Raw genomic sequence first — 22479 nt, 5'->3', positions numbered from 1 at the left:
ACCTCTCCTGGGCCGGTTAACTCCAGCGGAGATCCCTCCATGCGCCAGATTGTGCGTGCACATGAGCACGCATGGCTGCAATTTCCAGTGTCTGCGTCAATGCGATTTACGGCATCTGCGCATGCGCAGATACGATTTACGGCGCCACGGACGTGAGTCCCCATGCCGGTTTAGCGCAGCACATGGGGACTCGCCGAGAGGCGGCTCGTGGGCCGGTTAAACTACCCCTGTGGGCCGCTTGTGGCCTATGGGCCTTAGGTTGCCTCCCCCTGCTTTAGAGAAGGAAAGGTGGAGAGGTCCATCACTCCTCCATCCTTTCATTCAAATTCTCTCTCTCTCTCTCTCTCTCTCTCTCTCTCTCTCTCTCTCTCTGGTCAAGACAGGCTTGGAGGAGTTAAAAGCCTCCACCACTGCCTCCAGGGTCCCTTCCCCTGCATCCAGTTGGCAAGCGGGCATCAAAAAGATAGTGGTGGCAATGTCAGCCATCTAGTCACCCAACCCCTCCACACCCTAATCTCAAATTCTTCCAAGGCGAGTGTCATCCAGGCAATCTCTATCAGAGCAATCTGGGGTGATTTTTGCATCCCCTGTGGGCCTGCACCCTGGGGGCGGGTGTTTTGCCAACCCCCAGGTACACACCTGGAAGGTACCCCTAAACTATGTACCCACGCCTTCAGAGAGAGTGTAACCCCATCAAGAGCAGACAATCTCCCATCCATCTGGCCTAGAGAATCACCCACTTACAGTGCCTCAGTCTTATCCGGATTGAGCTGCACTTTGTTGGCTCTCATCGATTCCATTAATGAGGCAAGGCAAGGGTCCAGCACATCCACTGCCTCACCTGCAGATGTAAAGGTGAAGTAGAGTTGTGTGTCATCAGCATATTGCTGACAACGTACTCCAAAACTCTGGATTACCCCACTCAGCGGTTTCATGTAGATGCTAAACAGCATGGGGGATAAAATAAAACCATGTCTCAGTTTTCAGTGGCTCTCCAGAGCATGTAGGGCCCTGTATATGGGCTCTACTGGGAGGGGGAGCGGAGGAACCTGTTTTAAAGGAAACAAGCTGCAAGCTTGGTCAAAGGCCAAAGTTAGGACAGAAGCAGTTCAGAATGGGAAGGAGGCAGCCAGCCATGCTCCCTCCACTCCTTTGAACATGGCTTCATTCAGGTGGGGAGCACCAGAAACATACTGCCCCTTTCCCCATAGCAGCCGGAGTTGTCTTTAACAGAGAGACCTGCTCCCCACCATAGTGCTCCTTTCAGTGGCTTAGATAATGACGTGATAGAGGGAATGGATGGGATTTGCTCCACAAGCAATATTATCCACAAAGGTCAACACTTTACTTTTCCTGGTAGGAGTTTCTGATATTCATATAGTTGGGAGACACCATTATACTTATTTATTTAAATTATTAATATATAGCTTTTCCCTGCCAAGTCTTCAGAGTGGTTTATAACCACTAAGTCCACATACTGAACATTATAAAAGCCACATTTCAAAGTTAAGATAGCAACGACAGGAGAGAAAAGTGTTTGGAAAAATAGGGGACCAAAAACAAACACAAGCCAGCACTAAATGAACGTTTCATAAGTGGCCAACACACATCTTTGGTTGCCAGCCTTCTCAGCTCAGGAACACCTGAAGCAAGACCCCAGAAAAGGTTTTTAACTAACCAAGAGATTGTTATGGTCCTATGTATGGAATATTTGTATGGAAGCCAGTGATAAACTTTTAACACCAGTTTGATATGGTCAGACTAGCAAGTTCTTATATTAAAGCAAGAGGCCATATTCTGAGGCAGTTCCCTGATACCTGGCTGCAACAGAGTATTTATTGAACAGATTCATAAGTTGCTTTTCAAAAGACATTTGACACAAAGCAGCATTATAAAATACACATAAGATACAAAATATTCAAGGTCTACTAGCAGCAGGCCAACTGGCAGGTAAACTGTCACAGTTGCTCCCTCTTGCCAAGGGGACGGCAGAAGTATACATGCTTGGCTTTTGTTTATGTAAGAGCTGTACCAGCCAAACGTCAGTTTATGACTGGTCATTTGGTGAACGTTCCATTCACATCTATTGGTCCATAACAATGGTTTGGAATTCTTTCAGAAACAAATTGATTGGTTGGAACATCCTAGCTGAACAGTATATAAGGCCAGGTTCTGTATTGTTTGGGGTCAGTTGAACAGACTTTGGTGGACTATGAAGAGCACTGGCAAGGGGCTCAAGAAGATGCTATGAAGTTTTTTTTGTGTGTGTGTGTATTGTATTGTATTGTTGTATGTTTTTTCTTTTTTTGTATTTTGTAGTGTTGTGTTTAATTTGTTGGAAAACTAATAAATATTATTATTATTTTAAAAAAGAAGATGCTATGAAGGCAGAAGGAGGGACAGGGGGACAGGGACAGGGACAGGCTAAAGCCAAAGCAGCAACGGTGACAGGCATGTGAAGAAGATTGAGGAGCACAACAGAAAGTTAAAATCAGAAGAACTGCAAGAGATACCCAGCTATCATATTATCATGGTAATAACCTGTATAGTACTTATTTAGAAAACTGTACCATTATTCATGTGTAGAGTGCCACTGTCTCCTCACATCTATGAATGGAAGAAGAGCTTCCATGTAGGGAGGGCTAAGTATAATTTTTATATAACACTGACACCATATGATACTTTTTATTTAGAAATTAAGCCATACAACATGACATATTTTTTTAATTCATGTATTGTTTATACCTACTCAATCGTTGTTAAAAAACTAAAAAAGCATCTTTTTTAATGTTAGGAAAACTTGCTTCTGTCCCATCCCCTCAAATTTTTTTAAAATCAACTTTTAATTATAAAAATAATGTTTTCCCTTTAAATTAAGAGAACAAAGTGTTCCAACCAATAGACAAAAAAGTGATTGTTTCATTTGAGCCACAGCACAGCAGAACATATTTGCAATGCATAGAGCAGTTCTGAAAACATGAAGCAATAATCTGTGTTCATCTTCAGAGTACATCACCCCAGACTTCTCATAATCAGCCTCTGTTATGTCTCAGACGAGGAAGAATATCTTCCGGGTTTGGGGAAGGGTGTGGAGTGATATCTAGACAGCCAAAGGACCCAAATTTTTCGTTGTGGAAATTCACTAACAAACTCACAAAAATCCAGCTAGAAATAATAGTGGCAGCATTTTTTTCATCCCAAAATATACCAAATGAAAGCTAGGGAAGGGGTTTCTTTGAAGCAGATCCAGTGGTGGAGGAAGCCTCTCCGGCACCCAGTGTGGGGCAAACCGCCCATAGGGGTGGTGCAAACCAGCCCCAGGGATGGGGCAAACTGCCTGGCGGTGCACACGCAGCACCCATACAGATGGCACACGGGTGGCACCATACAGCGGGTGGCGCTCGCATCCCCAGCAGGTGGAATCTGCAATCGTCATTGTGAACATCCACCCACTGACCATGCAAATATGCCTGGCATGTGGCACTGCCAGCCAGGGTGCGAGTGCCACCCTCCAGGGGGTGCCAGGTTGATCGCCAGACGCATTTACACGATCAGTGGGCGGATTTTCACCATGACAATCGTGCCAATCACGAAAATCCACCCGCAGGGGGTGCGAGTGCTATCACACTGATCTGCCCGGGGGTATTTTGTCACCCCCCAGGCATGACACCCAGGGCGGACTACAACCCCTGCACCCTCCTTGCGATGCCCCTGAGCAGATCCACACAAGTTTTCTGGAAAAACTCTAAGAAAGTTCCCTGGAATTGCTCACGATTCAGATCTACCTGCCCTGCCTCACCCAGCAGTTCTTATTGAGTGAATGCAGGGAAATGGTTTATATAGAGTCTACTGCAACATACACTCAAGCCATCCACTATTGTGCCTTCTAATTCCTCAATTAAAAAAGAAATAAATGCAAAATGATTCAGCAAAACAGATTTTGGAAAGAGACTCACAGTTGCTTGCTAGCAAGGTCACCGCCCCCAAACAGAATTAATAAAGTTCCTAAAAGTAGGAGCCACTCCCTGTTGCTTCTTTGATTACCTATGAGATCAGGGAAACAGCTCTGAGCATGCTTAGAACCAATGTAGTCTAAGTGAATTAGACGAATATGTTCTATGTGGGGCTGCCCTTGGGCCTAGTTCAGAAGCTCCAGTTGCTGCAGAGTGAAGTGGTCAGGGGGCCTGCTGCCAACAACATGTGACACCATTGTTAAAACATCTGCACTGGCTGCCCATCTACTACAAAGCAAGGTCCAAGGTCCTTGTGTTAACGTACAAAGCTCCAAACAACTTATATCCAGGGTACCGCAGGGATTGTCTGAACCCTTATACCTCAGCTCAATCACCAATATCATCTACAGGAGCACCATTGGTCATTCCCTGAATTGGTTAGGCTCATTTGGCAACAACAAGAAATTAAGCCTTTAGTGTCATTGGCCCAGTTCTGTGGAATGTTCTGCTAATAGAGATTCAGCAAGTTTCAAGTTTTAGGTGCCTGCTGAATTCTTTTCTATTCTGCCAGGCTTATGCAGATAAATCTTCTCCTAATAGTTAGTTGATTTCTGATTTTTATTTATGTATTTATTTATTATTGCATTATGTATAACTGTTGTTAACTACTCTGATTTTTTTTTTAAGAATAGCGGTATATAAATATTTTTATAAATAAAATCAAAAGCAAATAAGAGTGTGTGTGGCTTTGAGATTTTGAAAAGGAATTTTTCAAAAATTGCTTGACATTTTCAGTGGGAGGGCTGTGCCCCAGCAGGTCCAGTGGGTGAGCCTGACTAGAAGACTAGAAGATTTATCAGAGATGAACAATACACACCTAAGCACACACAATTCTTCTCTCTTTATTTTAGATTCTAAGGTTGCATTCCTATTCACTCTTACTAGGGAGTAAGTTTTGCATTGCACATATTGGGACTTACTCGAATGTAATGTGCATCTATTTTGGCCAAATGACATCGCGAAATTTAGGATGTGCATCAGATTTGATGGCACATTTACATTCACCAGCAAATACTTTTTTTGGTTTCAAGGTTTTGAAATTTGAGGTGCACATGAGGTTTTATGGCACTTTAGATTTCTGTAAATACGATACTTCAGAACGGATGTATTTAGGACTGTGCTATCAAGCGTTGTTGGTATGACACATTGCCTTAGTCAAAGGTAAAAGTGTTCAGATCTTAAGTCTGCCTAACTATCAGTATTTTTGATTGTATGCAAAATGGAAAGCAGATTAAACCTTGAGTGTAATGCAGTGATTTCTGTAATTTCTACTAAAGACATCCACCAACTGAATATTAGAGCTAACTTCTTGGTTCTTGCCCTAAACAAGAGGTCACACCCTCTTAAACTTTTAAATTGATTCACTGTTTTGCTTTGTGCTGAAAAGTTATCCAATTTAGATGTTACGTCCCTCCAGGTGAATTACATATTGTTTGAAAAATTAATAATTCTCATTGATCAACACATTTTATCTAAGCACTGGATGGCATTCAACTAAGTTAACAACAACAACATTTATACCCCGCCTATCTGGCTGGGTTGCCTCAGCCACTCTGAGTGGCTTCCAACACACATATAAACAATCAAACATTAAAAACTCAGAGTAGACCCACATAAATTAATGAACTAGGTTAGGTCCATTAATTTTAATAAGACTACTGAGAGGAAAACTTAGTTGATAACAACCCATTGCCATCATCTGTGCATCATCATCACTGTATACATGGCAGCTTTCAGAGGATGAGTGATGCATGAGTTTTTAAGTTTGCACACTTTACATTTGTATAGCTTTTTAAAGAACTGGGGGTGAACTATGCTCCTGCAATGACTCTTCAACTTGGCATTTTTATTTGACTGAAATTCAAGATTTAGTAGCATTTGTAATAGTATTAATCACATTCAGGGTATTTATTTGTTTCTTAAAAAAAACACCAATCTTAATATATCAACATTATGGTGATTTGTTTCAAATTTGAAAAGTGCTAATTTAAGTCAAGGTAGACATAACATGATAAATATGTAAGAGTATATTTAGCCATTCTGCATAATGCTTTAGAGGACTGATGGACATTTATCCATGCAGACACTGATAATGCCCTCTAATTCTACTTCACAAGTCTATTCCTGTCAAATACTATCTGCAAAGTCCCTGTGGAAGGGCTCATGCAAAGATGAAGCTGTTATAATTTTTTCACTTCTTTTCCCACCACCTGGTCACATATTGGGTCAAGAGTTATCTAAGTGCCAAGTGCCTGCTGTTAGAGAGCTAATAAAAAACAACAAGAGTCTTACAATCTTCTTCTGACCTGACATCCAAAACATCGCCCTCCCCTGCTACAGTACCATTATTTTGCTACCTTCAAGTACATCCCCTTAATTTTCCACTTTTAAATGTATAGGACTCCTATATGAACACAGAGATATGTGCAGGGAAGCATTCATATTTACTTTTTAATGTATAGGAATTCTGTATGAACAGAGAGATACATGCATTATTACGTGAAATATGGTAATTCTTAATTTTGGATATAAACTGGTGTTCAAATTATATATTAAAAGCAGAACTTCTTAAAGACTTGGTACCCCAGATTCATTTGTAGGTCACCTGGGTTTCAACTAAGCTGGACATCTTCAGAGGACAGTAGAATCCTCTCCTCTACCTGACTCTAGACTCATCCAAAATACCCCATAAAGCTGAGCACAAGAGAAAACTACCCTGCAACATATGATGCACAGAAATAGAACTAAATAGCAGGAAAACCGAACAGCAGAGCAATCATTCACTTTTTTTAAACAACAACAACAATAAGGATATCTTGGATCAAACCTCTTTCTTCCTCATGGTCTTTTCTCTTCTTTGTTTGACATCATTCCACTGTCCATGCACAGTCAGATGTGCCATTTCTGCTTCAAAATAAAATTCATAAAAAGCAATCCACAGATCTTGCAAGCCTGAAACTGTGTTAATTTTCTGATCCACGTTCTTGCCACAAAAATTAACCGGCAGTATGATAGCTCCAAGAGCAGACATCTGATTCTTGACATTTAAAGATACAATACTGGTGAAAAATAGTGACGCTTTATTAACTGCAAACAGCTTGTGAGGGAGTCAGTGATGTACTCTTAAAGAGTATAATCGGAACATTCAATAATTTCAGTCTTTCAACTTTGCATTCTCCCCCCACCAGTCAGAGCTTTCTCTTTTTTAAAGGAATAACAGCTAGATACACCAATCTGGTCACTTCATGTAATTATTTCGTAAGGGATTTCTGTATGTGACAAAAATGGATAGTAGGTTGGTTCACAGTGTACAAAACAGAATTGCATTACTAAGTGTTCCAAGGGGCTCCAGTTTTTATCACAAAATAATAAAATGAAGGCAAATCCTAAGATTATAGAAGCTAATGAATGTCTGTTCTGGTAATATTAGGTTCATTGAGATTGTAATGCTAAATGAAAGCTTACTACCTCTAGCTCCCTTGTGACCCTGCTGTGCCTTATTGTATGTCTTGAGTGCCTTTTAAATCCCCCCTAATTATTCAGAAAGCTCTTGTTCTTTTCACATGTTAGGAAAGTGAACCAGTTCCTCATTGTATCCATTCTTTTTAACACTGACTCTTAGCAACCAAAATGCAGATTTATTCATAATTTGCATTAACTCCCACCTTCATTTCCCCATTTGGAGTCTCATCTCAGTGTAAGTCATATTTGGAACCAGAGGCAATGTAAGTAATGCAAGCAATAACACATACAGTACCTGAAGATACTGGCAAGACCGCTCTTGTTGACAAGTCTCTGATTTCACCACTGTCTGGTCCATGTTCATGGAAGCCTTTTGGTAAACCTCACGGGCTCTGCTCACCGTCAGCGTAGAGGACCAAGAGCTTTTTTTCATTAACTGAGCATCCAGATTTACTGGCAGGTTTGCACAAGTGGAACATTTGACATCATTATTGCTTCTGGAAGGCTTCACCGCATGTTCACTGAGAGTGTTGTAGGCTTCCATAAAGTACTGAGAAGCAGAACGGTCAGGGCACCTCCCCATAGTCATAACCCCACTTGGTCCATGGTAAATGCAAACATCATTGTCTAGGTTGTCATCCGAGCTCCACCATCCTGAAGCATTTGACCTGGATTTTCCTTCTGACCGTCGGTCTTTGCTCTTGCTACGTTTGCCATACCTCATAGTCTGTGTCTCCTCTGGGCTTGATTTGCCTCCATTGATGCTTCCTTTTGATGGGCCTTCGAGAGAATGAGACTTTGTGAAAAGCTTTTGAACAGAGTGAACCAAATGACGGATCCTCCCTGGACTATCGCTACGATGTTCTACAGCAGTCCTTTTGTACTGTAAAGTATGGTAGCCATCTCGATTTAGAGGAAGCTGCCTTTCAAACTGGTCCAAAAGATTGGCAGGAATGCGATTACTTTTACCGGCTGTTCCGTGAGGCACCAAAGCACACTCATCTTTAAGCTCGTTATGGGAATTGTAATGTCTCCGAGGGAACGTGCTGCTAGCAATCTGATCGTTGTAGGGAACCACGCATTCTCCCTGAAAAGAGTTCCTCTGAGTGTAGTAAGAGTGATCTGCAGGATGATGTTCCACAGGATTTAACAAATATGGCTTCCTGTCAGAGTGATGTACCAGAGAGTCACATGCTGGTTCACAGGCAACCCCATGATGGTGGCTGCGGCTGCTAGATAATCCTTTCATCGTTGAAGTGGAAAATTTCCCAGAGTCATCTGAATATGCTTATGTTACTCAAAGATCATCATGAAAGACCTAGAAAAATGGAGAATAAAAAAATGTGAAAAGGTTTGGTAATGCACATTTGGTTTTGGGTTATTATAATTGTTGCTACTACTGAATGGTTGGCTCCAGACTAAGTCACACATAGTTCCTATTGAAATCAATGAGACTTATGTTAGTCGCTACTAAATTTTCACATTCATTTCAGTGGAACTTAACTGAAACTAACGTAATCTGATCTGACCCATTAAATGCTGTGTTGTGCTTCAGTTAGTAGGTAAGGTAGAAACAGTCCAAATGAATACAAAGTCATGCCACAAGTGGATACAACGTGTTAAAAATGTATATTCCTGGGATTTATTCATACGTCATACATATATTTTGAGATGGTCACCTTTGGAGCAGAGTGGGAATGGATGGGTGGGCAGGAGCTCCTAACAAACAGCATCTGCAGAGCACGCTTTTGAACCCCATGCTAGGAGACACTTTAAATGCCTGTTACACTCAGTTGTCACCCTTATTACAAAGCTATGTCTTTGTTATAGTTTAATCACTAAAACACAATCCCCTAATAGAAATTTGGGGACTGACATCACTGACAACAAATGGCAATGCTGTGCTGATGTCTCCTTCCTGCTTCCTCCTGCTAACCCCAGCCTAGGGAGCTAATTCCTATGAAGCCATAGGCATACTTGAACTCTGGGTCAACACATGAACCTAGTGGCTGTGCAACAAACATTGGTACTATGGTGACTAGCTGAGAGAGTCACAACGGTTCCTGACTTCCAAGGTAGCACCAGAAGCTTGTGACTCTTTGGCTACATGGAATTCTGACTTCTGCCACAGGTCACAGTAGAGTTAGAGGTTGTTGTTTGGCTGTGGGATGCCTCGACCCCAGAAGTGTCTGGTACCAGGAGGATTATAGCACACTGCAGTGTATCAGGTTTGCAGATCACATAGGCACTATACAGAGAAAACTGAACACGCTGAAGTCTCATTGAACATCTAGTTCAACCTTTAAATCTTATGGGATAAAATTGGATTGAACCAAGACTGCACAGTGATATTTCCAAACAGTCAGTTATTTGCTTCTGAAATTTTATATTTACTTGCTCCTAAATTTTATATTTTCTCATGATAGCAACATATGCCTTGGTATATTTATTTGGAAATAAGGTCCACTGAAATTGGAATTGAAGGTAAATATATCTAAGACTAGAACATCATTAACTTACAGAAAGAAGTATGTCTCAGGAGCTAAAATATAACCAACTCGAAATTATTTTTCCAGTCTTTAATGCCTGTCTTAATAACTGTAGAATGTGTGGTTCTCTGCTTTTTACAAGACATATTGCCAAGTAAGCTAAAAAGAAGTATATTATTTTACAGTGAATAGCATTTGGAACATACAATCAAGTTGAACTCAGTACTTTAGCCAAATAAAAACCACAGAATTGTATAGAATTGCAAAGCTGGAAGAGACCCCGAGGGTCATCTAGTCCAAGGATGGCCTGAAACGCTTAAGAAACATTATAAGGTGTCATAGCAATGGGTCAGATTTTGCCATATACAGTGTACTTAGTGTTTTTGGCAGCGCTGAAAAATATTTTACAACTTTACGAGTTCTTCTGGAAACATGGGGCTGGAATCAGCTCCCCCATTCTGCGAGCAGAAGCCATTGCAAGGGGTTTCTGCTAGCAAAACAGGGCTCCCCTGCTTTGTTTTCCCCAAAGCCACTTTGGAAGGTTAGGAGAACCCCCAGGAGAGTGCATGGGTGGAAGAGAGGGCAGATCGATCCATTGAGCAAGCAGAAGTCCTGGCACTGACAGAATGAATTCCACACATTCCATATTATGCCGAGGAATAGTTCTGATTCCAAGAGAAGTGGAAGTGTCTATATTACCTGAATCGTTTTGGCTGCAATCCTATAAACCCTTAGCTGAGAGTAAGTCCCATTGAACTCAGTGGGATTTAATTATGAATAGTCATGCAAAAGATAGCACTGTTAATTTTTTTATCATTGTAATGTCAAGGCTAGTCCCATTCTCTTCAGTTTTTTGGTTCCGGGTCCAAATGTATGAACTGCTAACAAGGCATGGGCGTCTGTCTTTTCCTTTTGCAAAGCACTACAGAATATGCTTATGATTTAGAGTACAAGTAGTCCCATTGACTTCTAGCTCAGCATGTTGTAGGATCACTTTAGCTAATGATAAATTAATCCTTAACAGAGAGTGTCACTAAGATTGCAGACACTGCAGGAGCCGTCTTCTAACACACAATTAATCTGAGTCACTTCCAAACACCACTTCAAGGTCTGTAAGTACTGAAGCAGCACTAGGTCTCTGAGACATGCCAGCACACTTAGAGCAATGTTTAATCAATTCAGCATACAGCTACCATGACATTACACTTTTTTAAAAAAAAAGGAAAAAGGGGGGGGGAGCACTGAAATGATTCATGAAAATGGTGGATTGTAATAATTGAACTCCTACTGATTTGACATGCACACAGATTGATCTTTATGAAAATGTCAGACCAAAAGGCCCTTTATAATCAATAATCTTGGTATAAGAAAAGTTATATGTATATGCGTTTGCTATTGCCTGGTTTTGTTTGCTCTTCAGTGTTAATATCTAGTGCTCCTTTGGAGGAACAACATAATTCCAAAAAAATACAGTTATACAGTCTCAGGCCACTTTGGTACCCATATTCTGTGAGCCCTTACCATATCCTCAGAAAACCTGAATAATCTTCCAGTTTCCTTGTAGCACAGATTTCACGCAAGATGTAGGTGAAGGTCTCACATTCATTCAGGACCATATTTTGGAAAGGGCTGCAAGACCACCCAAAGTACTTTGAAGTTACTGTGAACATGATTTTCCTGTCATTATGCAAAGAACAGATGAACAGCTAAATATATAATCGATTCACTTACAAAACAGGAGCTAAAGACGCTCCAACGGCCCACACAGCTCAGTGTGAATGAGATTGGGGAAAGATTTAACCTGACTATGCTACAGGAAATAATGTGCTGCACTGCTGCTTGATCTATTCTGCCAGATTATGGCCAGCCCCATTCAGACAAAAAACAAAACAGAAGGCATGTGATATTGCAGAGGTTTTAAACCTTTTTAAGTCCACGGCTCCCTTAACTAACTACATTCTTTCTGCAGCACTCAGAGCTGGGAGCCTCTCACCCTTTTTCCAACGCCCTCCCTTGTGGAGTGTTCCCTCAGCCTCCTCTCCTTTCTCCTCTCCTTGGGAGTTTTCTGGGCAGTTGCTGCTACCATCCCTGGTCTCCAAGCTGCCCCCTCTGCCCCAAAGAGAGGTGCCTCCCTGAGGCACCATTTGCCAGCAGAGCTTAGAGCCAGGGCTGCTGCAATTAACAGTTGTGCAAGCCTTTGGGAGGCAGAGATGTGAGAGGGCATCAGAGGAGGGAGGGGAGGAAAGAGGGACAGAGGCCAGTGTTGTCATTCAAGGCACCCTAGGGTGTCACGCACACTGGTTGAAAACCACTGCGATATGGTGATGGGCCATAGCTCAGTGGTAGAGCACATGCTATGCATGTGGAAGGTTCTGAAATCTCCCGGTAGGGCTTTTAAAGACCCCTGGCCTCCAGTTCCTGATAGCTGCTGCCAGTCAGGTAGACAGGATTCAGCTAGATGAACCGATGCTATACAGCAACTTCCTATGCTATTCTATCACATTAATACTGTCACAGAAAGGGGGCACAGACTGGCTATAAAAAGTAACATATTCATTACAATGCAGCACATCACATAATTTTGGATAATTTCCTTCTGTGCAGTGCGTAACAAAAAGGTACGTTCAGTACAGAGGCAACATGCAGCCTGTGCCTGATGACACACTGTACTCCATGCATTCAAAGCTATTTGGTTTCTGAACTGTGTATGCGCGCGCACACACACACACACAATATTTATATTTTATTGAAAAATTTCAGTGAACAAATAAAACTAAAGAATTTTTTAACAAAGAATCCCCCAAAGAAAAAGGTGCTTGAAACTGTAACACAATGCAATATATAAGTACAGGGCTTTTTTCCAGTCAGAGTTCACTGGAACTCAGTTCTGGCCCCTCTCAGGTGGGCACCATTGCCATTCTAAGAGAACAAGGGTGAGTTCCAGCAGCTCTTTTCCTAGAAACATAGCAGTGTACAGGTATATATTTAATGCTATTATTCCGGTGAGTATATAATTATTAACAAGTCATCATGATTTTTATAAATGCATTCCTGTATTTATCCATACGCAATCTGTTTCTAAAAGCAACCCGACCCTATGTCGTAAGAGTTCTTACATGGGCAACCCAGTCAGATGGGCAGTGTATTATTATTATTATTATTATTATTATTATTAGTCCATGGATCAAAGGGGACCATAGTATTATCTTTCCAGCGAATCAGTAACAGTCTTTTGGCAGAAGTAAAGGCGTGAAGAGTCCATCTACGCTGACCAGCTGTCAAGCCAATTGGGATTTTCCTGGCACAGCAACGCTGGCTGAGGTGCCTTCCTCTCTACAGCAAGAGGGCACCTTGCAGGCAGAAGGAGCTCCTGTCCGGATCCCTGCTGCTCTGCATAATCACCTTGGTAATGGCAGGAAGCTGTACTACTACTAGATTGCCAGCCCAGCAGTGGGGAACACATAAGACCCTGCTGACCTCATGCAGCTGCTGTTTCACTAGTCACCCTATGGATTCCTGTTTCAGCCCAGGCCATGTGTTTGCCAGTACAGGACCTTGTCACTTGCTTTTGGAACTTTAGTTGCTGTTTTGGGACCTTGATATCTCTGACTACGTTTCCCGCCTCTGGCACCTTGGCTACTACCACTAAAACATGACCTGTGAACGCCTGCACTACTCACCTCTAGCAGTTGTACTGACAACCAATACCCCCAAGGGCCCTGATAGATCATCACTCAGGAGAGTGACTTAACTGGGTCCTGCTACATATTAGCAAGGATTCAGCCTCTTTCACAAGTGGAAAGCAGTTTTGCGCATGCATGCTGCCCGGTGTCTTGGAATGTTTCTCCAGAGAGGGCCATTGACTTCACAGGGTACTTTTCAGGGTCTCCCATAGGAAAGGAGAGCTGAACAATTTTCTGAACATGGATGTAACACAACTTGCAGCACTTTGGATCGTTTGCAGAAATGCTTTTGAAACGATCAACATAGCCACTGCAGGTAGTCAGGTCTTCCTTCCACCATACACTTCTCCCATCTAAATCTACAGTCTTATCATTTCAAAAACTTAAAAGAGGTATGTCTAAAGCCAAAGCCTTCCTGTGTGTATTTTAAGGTCAGCTGCTTAATCAGAAAACCCCTTAATTTGTCTGAGCACAACGATTTTCCAGAAAAAACAATATCCCCCCCCCCGTACTGTTTGTATGTCCTCTTTATGTTTGCTTTTCAGGAAAATTCCAATTAAATGTACACTGCATAAATTCGTGTAAATTAAAAGGAGGAAAATATGAAATACGTTTATGGAAACTAACTTTGTCCTAGAGCCGGGTGTCACTTTTTGTTAGGTAACAAAGAGTGCTGCATAACATATGACTCATATGTCACATCAAAATGATTGGTATTCAAAGCTTGGAAAGCTTTCAATGAAATAGATCACTTATGGAAATAATAGAAACTGTGAATAATTTGGAATAATGAATAAGAAATTTTCTTATGATCTATTTGTGAATGAAAAAGGGAAACATTCATTGATCAAATAATTTGCTTTAAAAATCATTTTATTTTTATCTTCACTACCACTACTACTACTGACACCTGGCCATTTCATCAGACCACCTGAACTGTTTCCATCCCAACTGGTTGTTATAAGAATAGAAACTTTAAGAACTGGCGCCTGAGCTTCCTTCCTTCCTCTTCCCTCCCTATCCCTTTCCCTTTGTAAGCCCAAGGGCAGGGACTGCCTTATTACAGATCTTTGTCAAGGGGCTCTTGCAGCAGAAGAGCTGAAGAGCAAATGAAAACTATCTATATAAACAATACATACAGCTACAATTCCGCTAATGTAGGACAGTGGACAAACTAGCCCCCTGGACTGCCTGTCTGAACTTTACATAAAAATAGTATCCTCCATTGTTCAGTTCATTAATTACTGCTTAATTAAGGAAATATCATTAATAAAATTAGTGAAGCTACTCATGGACAACTGGGAAACACAGTTTTAGCAAATAAAGAGGAACAGTATTATGAGGGATTTTTTTTTTGGGGGGGGTTTAAAATCTAATTGAGCCCAGTGGCGTAGCGTGGGGGTGCAGGGGGGGCTGGCCGCACTAGGCGCAACATGGGGGGGGCGCGGAAGAGACTCGAGTGCTAAAATCCACGGGTTAGGGGGCGCAAATTACTTGCCTTGCCCCGGGTGCTGACAACCCACGCTACGCCACTGATCGAGCCTTCTGTTTCCTGGAAATAGCCAAACTAGCTTTCTGGTGATGTGATGGGGGATTATGGTTCTTGATGTGAGATGGCAAATGGATGGGGCACTGTCCCTCAGTGATGTGACCTAGAAGTAAAGTTGCAAGCTGAAGAGAGAGTAAGAGCAATGCTTGAGAGTAACATTTGAGTTCTGTTTGAATTCAAGGCTTTGGCTCTGGGAGAAACAAGACCCTTCTGGGGTGTTAATGCTGTAAACCCCTCCATTGTAGGCTCACGTTACACATGTGTGTAAACAAACCATACAAACCATGTGGTGTCATCATTGTGGTGAAACCCGAACCCTGGGTAAATGCCCGGAAGCCCAGGAATCTTTGCTTTGTGTAGTTTGATAGAAAGATGGAGTATAGATTAAATAACAAAAGCAATGTATATTTTTAACTGTCTGGGTGGATTCTACTGTAGCTAGGGTTCTCACCACACATATCCTGCCTCTCTGGATGTAAAAATATAACAGGAGAGTCCTGGTGCTCTCTCTAAGTCAATTGGTGGTGGCAGAAGGAATTTTAAAGGATGCCTGGGCTTAGCAGGGTAGCTCAGCGATTGACCCGAATGACCCCCTAGGGACAGGCCCCAGGGGACCCCAGAAATTTCACAGCCCCACTGGCACCAATGGGACCATACCAAAGGTATAGTTTATTTTCTCCAGCTTGCCTCTGCTGAGTGAGATCATCCTTGACTATGATCTGAGCAATAAGGAGCCAATTGCTACCTTAAAAAGACTGGAAAATGTGTCAGATGCTACTTCTGTGTAAATTCTTTTTTGCTTCACAAGATCAAAGTAAAATTTGACCTAGATACAGATTATATTCAAGGATGTTCTGCTGGGGATAGTGAAAAAAATGATGCCCTAGAAAAGAATTATAGCTATACATTGCAAGTAATGAATTTATTAACTCTTCACCAAGAGCTGCTTCAAGTTCCAGATCAAATTACCCAATCATGTTTGAGTCCAGCCCTTCCAATTTAGGGAGGCAGATGCAGGGCTATTTACCATCTCCTATTACAGGCAATACAGCTATACAGCTAATGCAAGAAATGCTATTAAGAACACTTAAACAAATTTGTTTACAGCAGAATCTGAAGCAGATAGCTCTTATCAGCAGGCAAGTAGACGAGAGTTGTTGTTTTTTTAATTTAAGATCTTAAGTTTTAGTTTAAAGGTAAAGGGACCCCTGATCATTAGGTCCAGTCATGACTGACTCTGGGGTTGCGACGCTCATCTAGCTTTATTGGCCTTGGGAGCCGGCGTACAGCTTTCGGGTCATGTGGCCAGCAAGACTAAGCCGCTTCTGGCGAACCAGAGCAGCACACGGAAACGCCGTTTACCTTCCCATCGGAGCGGTACCTATTTATCTACTTGCACTTTGACGTGCTTTCGAACTGCTAGGTTGGCAGGAGCAGGGACCGAGCAATGGGAGCTCACCCCGTCAAGAGGATTCGAACTGCCGACATTCTGATCGGCAAGTCCTAGACTCTGTGGTTTAACCCACAGCGCCACCCGCGTCCCTCCACATTCATATACACCTCTCCAATGATCTTACTTCTGCATCCCCCAAAGGCTAAAACAAACATCATTAGCTGTAATCTCTGCTATTCATAGAATCAAAGAATTGTAGAGTTAGAAAGGACCCCAAGGGACATCTAGTCCAACCCCTTGCAATGCAGGAATTCATCAATAAAGACACTGCAATGGGTGAAGCATGGCCCATTTCCCCAAATTTGCCCTACTCTATTTCCCCACTATTCTAACACAGAAATCATATTGCTCAATTACTACCGCTACCCCTACACACACACACACACACACACACACACACACACACACACACACACAAAATTAAGGGTGAATTAGGTAGTGCCAAACACATGGGGAGTGGGTTTCCTTAGTGGTAGAAGTGTGGACAAGTATTACACATTACACCACACAGTCCACAAGTGAAGTACTTCACTTTCCCCCATATATATGAACGACAATCATTAAACGGTATTATAGAAAATACAGTAGTACCTCAGGTTAAGTACTTAATTCGTTCCGGAGGTCCGTTCTTAACCTGGAACTGTGCTTAACCTGAAGCACCAATTTAGCTAATGTGGCCTCCTGCTGCTGCCGTGCTGCCGGAGCAGAATTTCTGTTCTCATCCTGAAGCAAAGTTCTTAACCTGAAGCACTATTTCTGGGTTAGCGGAGTCTGTAACCTGAAACATATGTAACCTGAAACATATGTAACCCGAGGTACCACTGTAAAGGTATGCATTAAGGAACATAATGGGACAGGATTATAATCATGGCATGCCCCTGATTTTATCTAATGCCCAGAGCAAGAAACAGATTTTACTCCCTCTCAGTTGTGTGTCAGACTGCAGCCTATTTATTACTCTGCCCCATAAACTTGGTAGGAATAACTGAAACCTTAGGGTCACAGTGCTGTTAGACTAGGAATGTCCAGAGTGAGGAATTAACTCTATATCTCCAAAAGTACACTTACAAGTTAGGAAAATTCATGTCTATCTGTCCTGAGCTTTAAATAGCTGGTGTATTCTTATTTAAGATCTGTTTAATTCCTGTTGTATCATGCTTTCCCATCCCCCTTCTTATTGCTGCTTTTTTGGCCTCACTTTTAATTTATTGTTTTAGTAGCTCGGTTCCTTGTGGTAGCAACGCCTTGCATCTCATGGGACATTTCTCACCTGGGAAGCTTTATACTGAAAAGTAGGATATAAACCTGTTGAACAAACACATAATAAGTAATATACTGCAATCAACCCTGGTTGATTATAAATCCCCACAAATGCTGAAGTTTACAAACTGATCTAGCAGGTATTTCTCTAGAAGTAAAGACAATGCAGTAAAGACAGCAGCATTCAGCTTAATATGAAAAGACAATGAGCCAAATTATTGTTTTTGAAAATATTCCATTAGCTATTTTTTAAAAAATAAAATGCCTTGCAAGAGCTTTCTCTAGCTCTGTATCTTTCTCTCCATCATCTCTGGAGCAGTTACTATGGTCTTTAATGTCTTGTCGACCTGGTCATGATCAATGGCACAAATCTATCTTTAATAAAGAAGCCGGTCTTCTAATCTTTCTTCCTGTCACCAGTGCCACTGAACCTCAGAAGCTTCTGAGTATTCTCTACACCTGACTTATCTAGAGGGTTTATTTATGTTTCTCATGTTTCTTTTGTAACTTGCAGTACAGAATATTGGAGAGAGCAGGAAAGGAGATAAAGCCATTTATTACTTTCCAACAAGCTCAGCTTTAAACAACATATGCCAGAGGTTTTCATTCCAGGAATATTTACTGGAGGATTTTGTTTAGCTGCTAAATGATCCTCTCCATCTTTCATCAGGATTTGAAAGTTACTCTGATAGTTGAATATTACTGTTTTAGCAAAAGTCATCTAAGACTGACAAATATAATTACTTCCACTATAATAAAATGAAACCATTTTTATTGCCCAAGAGACTAGCAATAGTGAATAACAGCAGATGATAACAGGAGGCTGTTGAATATTTCATTTAACCCAAGACTGTTTATCAAAGCTGTCAGATGGATTTTGGGCAAGATGCTCTCAACAATACTAGATTTGCATAGTTTTGGGATTCAAGGATTAGAACTACAGCAAAAAAGTAGAAATTACTTCAGCCCCACTCTCACATTCTTAATCAGGTGCCTAAATCTTGCTGCTTTACAGATCTTGTTAGTTTGCACCTGAATGTTATCATATTCAATCAGTCCTCCTTTTAAAATGTTGTATCATTGTACATAAAAAGAACATATTGAGGCAAAAGTATAATAATTTATAGTCTTCAAGCAATAAGGGTCCTTTTCACACTAGGACCCTTTGGTATGCAAGAAGCTGCTTCATACACTGTCAGAAAACTGGTCCAACTTAGTGATGCATGGATCTGCCAATTTCAGTTCTCTTAGTTTCTCAGTTTTCCATTCTTAAATTCAAATTTCCACATTTTTGCAGCAATTTGTGAATTATTATTTTTTAAAATGCTCATAAAAACTCTTTGGCATTTTAGTGCAAATTTCTCTTATGGACACATTTTTGTAAGCAACTTCTATTTAATATAATCATTTTGTATGTTATTTTCAATGATTTTTAGCGGCATTTTTGCCAAACATGCCTATTTTTGTAAACATGGTCTGGCCAATTGCAAAATTTGGGTAAGTGGGGTTCTCACATTGTTTAGAAAAGTACAAATTTGATAAATTTAGCTTTGATTTCTCCCCCATCCTTAGTCCACTTCACTTAGTGTCACTAAATGGGAGAAGTTCCCCAGGGGTTCTCCCAGGCCTAACTGGAGATGCCAGGGATTGAACCCAGGACCTTGCATATGCTAAGCATGAGCTCTGTGTATGTTATCACTTCTGATAATTGCATTTTTGCATCCAGCTCTCAGAAATGGAATTAATACTGTGGTTCCATGCACATTTAATATAGCACTGTATTTCATAATGCCCATCTCCATGGATGAAGGCCTAAGCAGGTTTCCTTAGAAGTTAGTCCCATTTGGTTCAATACAGCTTACTCTTTAGAAATGGGCACTGAGGGCTGCAGCCTTCATTTGGCAAGTGGTCTCCCCATTTGGTTTGTTTTAAGGCAGCTTTTGCTTATACTGGCTTATCAGCCCTTTTGTTAGCTGTTTCTTAGACTAGTTCCCTTCTGGCCTGGTTTACAAAATTACTAATTTCCTGCTAACAGCCCCACAGAGAGCAGTGATGAAGCCCTACAGAAATACTGAACTCCATACTCATTTGCACTGGATAGTAATATCATTTATTTAATATATAAATTATCCCAAGGAGATTCACAATAAGAAATTACAGTAAGATACATTTACATTAAAACCACATTCAAAACAAAAACACTTTAAAATTCACAACCTCAAAACCACTTCGGACAGCAGAATGAATGACGCAAAAGATGTGTTTAAAATATAGTTTCCTTTCCCATCGGATCTGAAGAAGTCATTTCATTGGAACTGCTTGAGAGAATCAAAATGTCTTAACCTAGCATCTAGAACAGGCAATGGGTACCTCAGATCCAGTAGCCAAATACAGTCCTCCAGGCTCTCTCACCCTTGGGACTGCCCCATTGTCCCCCATCCACACTACTCCTTGAGTGATTTTGCCTGGCAAGAATTAAAGCCACCACACACATGAGAGACTAGTACAGTGGTACCTCTGGTTACGTACTTAATTCGTTCCGGAGGTCTGTTCTTAACCTGAAACTGTTCTTAATCTGAAGCACCACTTTAGCTAATGGGGCCTCCTGCTGCCGCCACGCCGCCAGAGCACGATTTCCGTTCTCATCCTGAAGCAAAATTCTTAACCCGAGGTACTATTTCTGGGTTAGCGGAGTCTGTAACCTGAAGCGTATGTAACCCGAGGTACCACTGTATTCTATTCTGGACTAGCCATGCAACAGTCAGGAGATCAACCCGTGAATATGTGTGTGCATGCATGCATGCATACATACATGCCTGTGTGTGTGTGTGTGTGTGTGTGTGTGTGTGTGTGCAGTATCACTTAATAAGGCTTGCCAGCCTTTTTACTGACTTCTCCTTCTGCTCCTTCAACAGCAACTTGATCTGTAAGATATTAACAGGCAATAGTGCTAATCTCTGTACTGTGGAATGCTTTGCGTGTTGAGTCCCACAGTTGCCACCCCCCAATAATTCACACTTCACACATCAATTTTTGTTTGGGTTTTTGGCATAATTTTGGCCACAACTTTATTTAAATACAAAATATGTGAGTGGTTGCTTAGGCACTGGTTATGACTATCTGTCCATGCCCTCAGGGACAGAGCTGGCATTCCGGACACCAGCGGAAGCCAGAGGCATTCCGGACACCAGCGGAAGCCTTAGTGGGAAACAAGTATTGGGTGAGCAAATGAAGCTGGGCATCAGTCCCTCACTACTCACCCTCATGTTCCTTTGGGGCTTGCACGGCCCAAGTCCGATGCCAGGGACAAGGACGAAAAGAATGGCAAGCCCCTGGATTCCTTTAACGGAATTCCCTTCGCATCATTTGGAGGGGTAGGCACTTACCCCTCCAAGAACCACCTTAACCAATGCCTAACCGCCAACCTTACAAGTTGTGACGATTTGCTACGCAGTAGGCGAAAACCAATGGCACCAGCCAATCAGCCAATGGCAAAATTCCTACTGTGCCCCCGCACCAAGGCGGACGACACCATGACAGGCAATAGCAAGGTCAAGCGATCAGGAAAACCTCCTATTAAAGGGAGGGAGGGCGGGTGATCCGAAAGCAAAACGGCCAAGAGGAAGTCCAACCCCTGGCTCCCTATATTTATAGACTCTACCCCTCCTCTGAATTTAGCAACATACAGAACTCCCCAGCAACCCAATATTAACCCTTTAACAGGCTTGGATTTTCTCAAATCTGCCTAGTCATGGCAAGGTGGCATGTTTCCCCAACCGCAACCCGTGCTCTCTGGTTATGGAGAACACGCTTTACCTGCTGCTTTTTTGCTGATCAGCCTGGTGTTAAAAAAGAAACAGACTGGACCAGGGTTCCCTCCCTTCTTTCTTTCTTCTTCAGTTAATAACCTTTCATCCAATGCACTCTGTAAAATAGTGGCAACCACTTTCTATGTTGGGCTGCTAAGTTTTATGTTGGCAGCACAGGCTGCAGGCACTTGCATTCACAACAGTGTCAGCATATAGCCACTAGTGGTGTTTCTGCATTACCTGCTTTGGAATATCAATTTACCCAGCTTGTAGTGCTTGGCTCTATTACAAATTTGAGATGCATCTCCCCCAAATTGCTCCAGCTCAGAATATCAAATGAGATTCCTCATTCTATGAGATTATGCACATGTGCAGTCAGAATTAACAGATCAGGCATCCAAATGTCAATTGCTTTGTAACACATGCACAAACATTCTTAAATGTTAGCCTCCTTACTTTAATTGCTTTGAACTATGCAAACCCTGCTTTTGTTTTTTGGCTTGATTCACGCCATCACTTCAAAACACAGTTAAACTTAATAATGGTTTAAAGGTGTACATGCAGTATTCTAGTGCATAGGTTGAAAATAATGGGTGCTTCAATCTTCTCCCACTCTCACTGTTGTCACATAGCCAGGAATAAAGGCATGGTTTGGTTTGGCATTATATCCAAACCTAGGCTCATGGTTTGTGTGTTTGCAGGGACAGATGCACACATAGATTGATGCTTTGCATCCTCCAATTCTTCCACTTCAGGATAAA

At 41.7% G+C, this 22479-nt stretch overlaps 1 protein-coding gene and 2 long non-coding RNA genes across 16 annotated transcripts in view; 1 reads left to right on the top strand and 2 right to left on the bottom strand.

Moving 5' to 3' along the window:
* The window catches only part of LOC309539219, a 342474-nt gene that overhangs the window by 135363 nt on the left and 184632 nt on the right, over positions 1–22479 (bottom strand). The window lies entirely within an intron of this gene.
* Positions 1–22479, bottom strand: part of DLGAP1 (DLG associated protein 1) — a 294134-nt gene that overhangs the window by 95656 nt on the left and 175999 nt on the right. For 12 of the 14 annotated variants that reach the window (XM_082235141.1, XM_082235134.1, XM_082235138.1 and 9 more), the window contains one exon: positions 7771–8793. In XM_082235141.1, the coding sequence (XP_082091267.1) occupies positions 7771–8724 (954 nt within the window). In that variant the 5' untranslated portion in view covers positions 8725–8793. Of the gene's footprint in view, positions 1–6840; positions 7217–7770; positions 8794–9154; positions 9271–22479 lie in introns of those variants that run through there. The other 2 variants (XM_082235137.1, XM_082235139.1) reach the window with 2 other exon arrangements.
* LOC309539213 lies at positions 1615–13886 on the top strand. The gene is made up of 3 exons (XR_014222766.1): positions 1615–2263; positions 2412–2533; positions 13204–13886. It is a non-coding gene; the product is annotated as an uncharacterized lncRNA (long non-coding RNA).

The sequence above is a fragment of the Podarcis vaucheri genome, assembly GCF_965113315.1.
Source record: "Podarcis vaucheri genome assembly, chromosome: 8".
In the NCBI taxonomy this organism is placed as follows: Eukaryota; Metazoa; Chordata; class Lepidosauria; order Squamata; family Lacertidae; genus Podarcis; species Podarcis vaucheri.
Note: the sequence above shows the minus strand (reverse complement) of the source record. Positions and strands in the feature narration are given on the sequence as shown.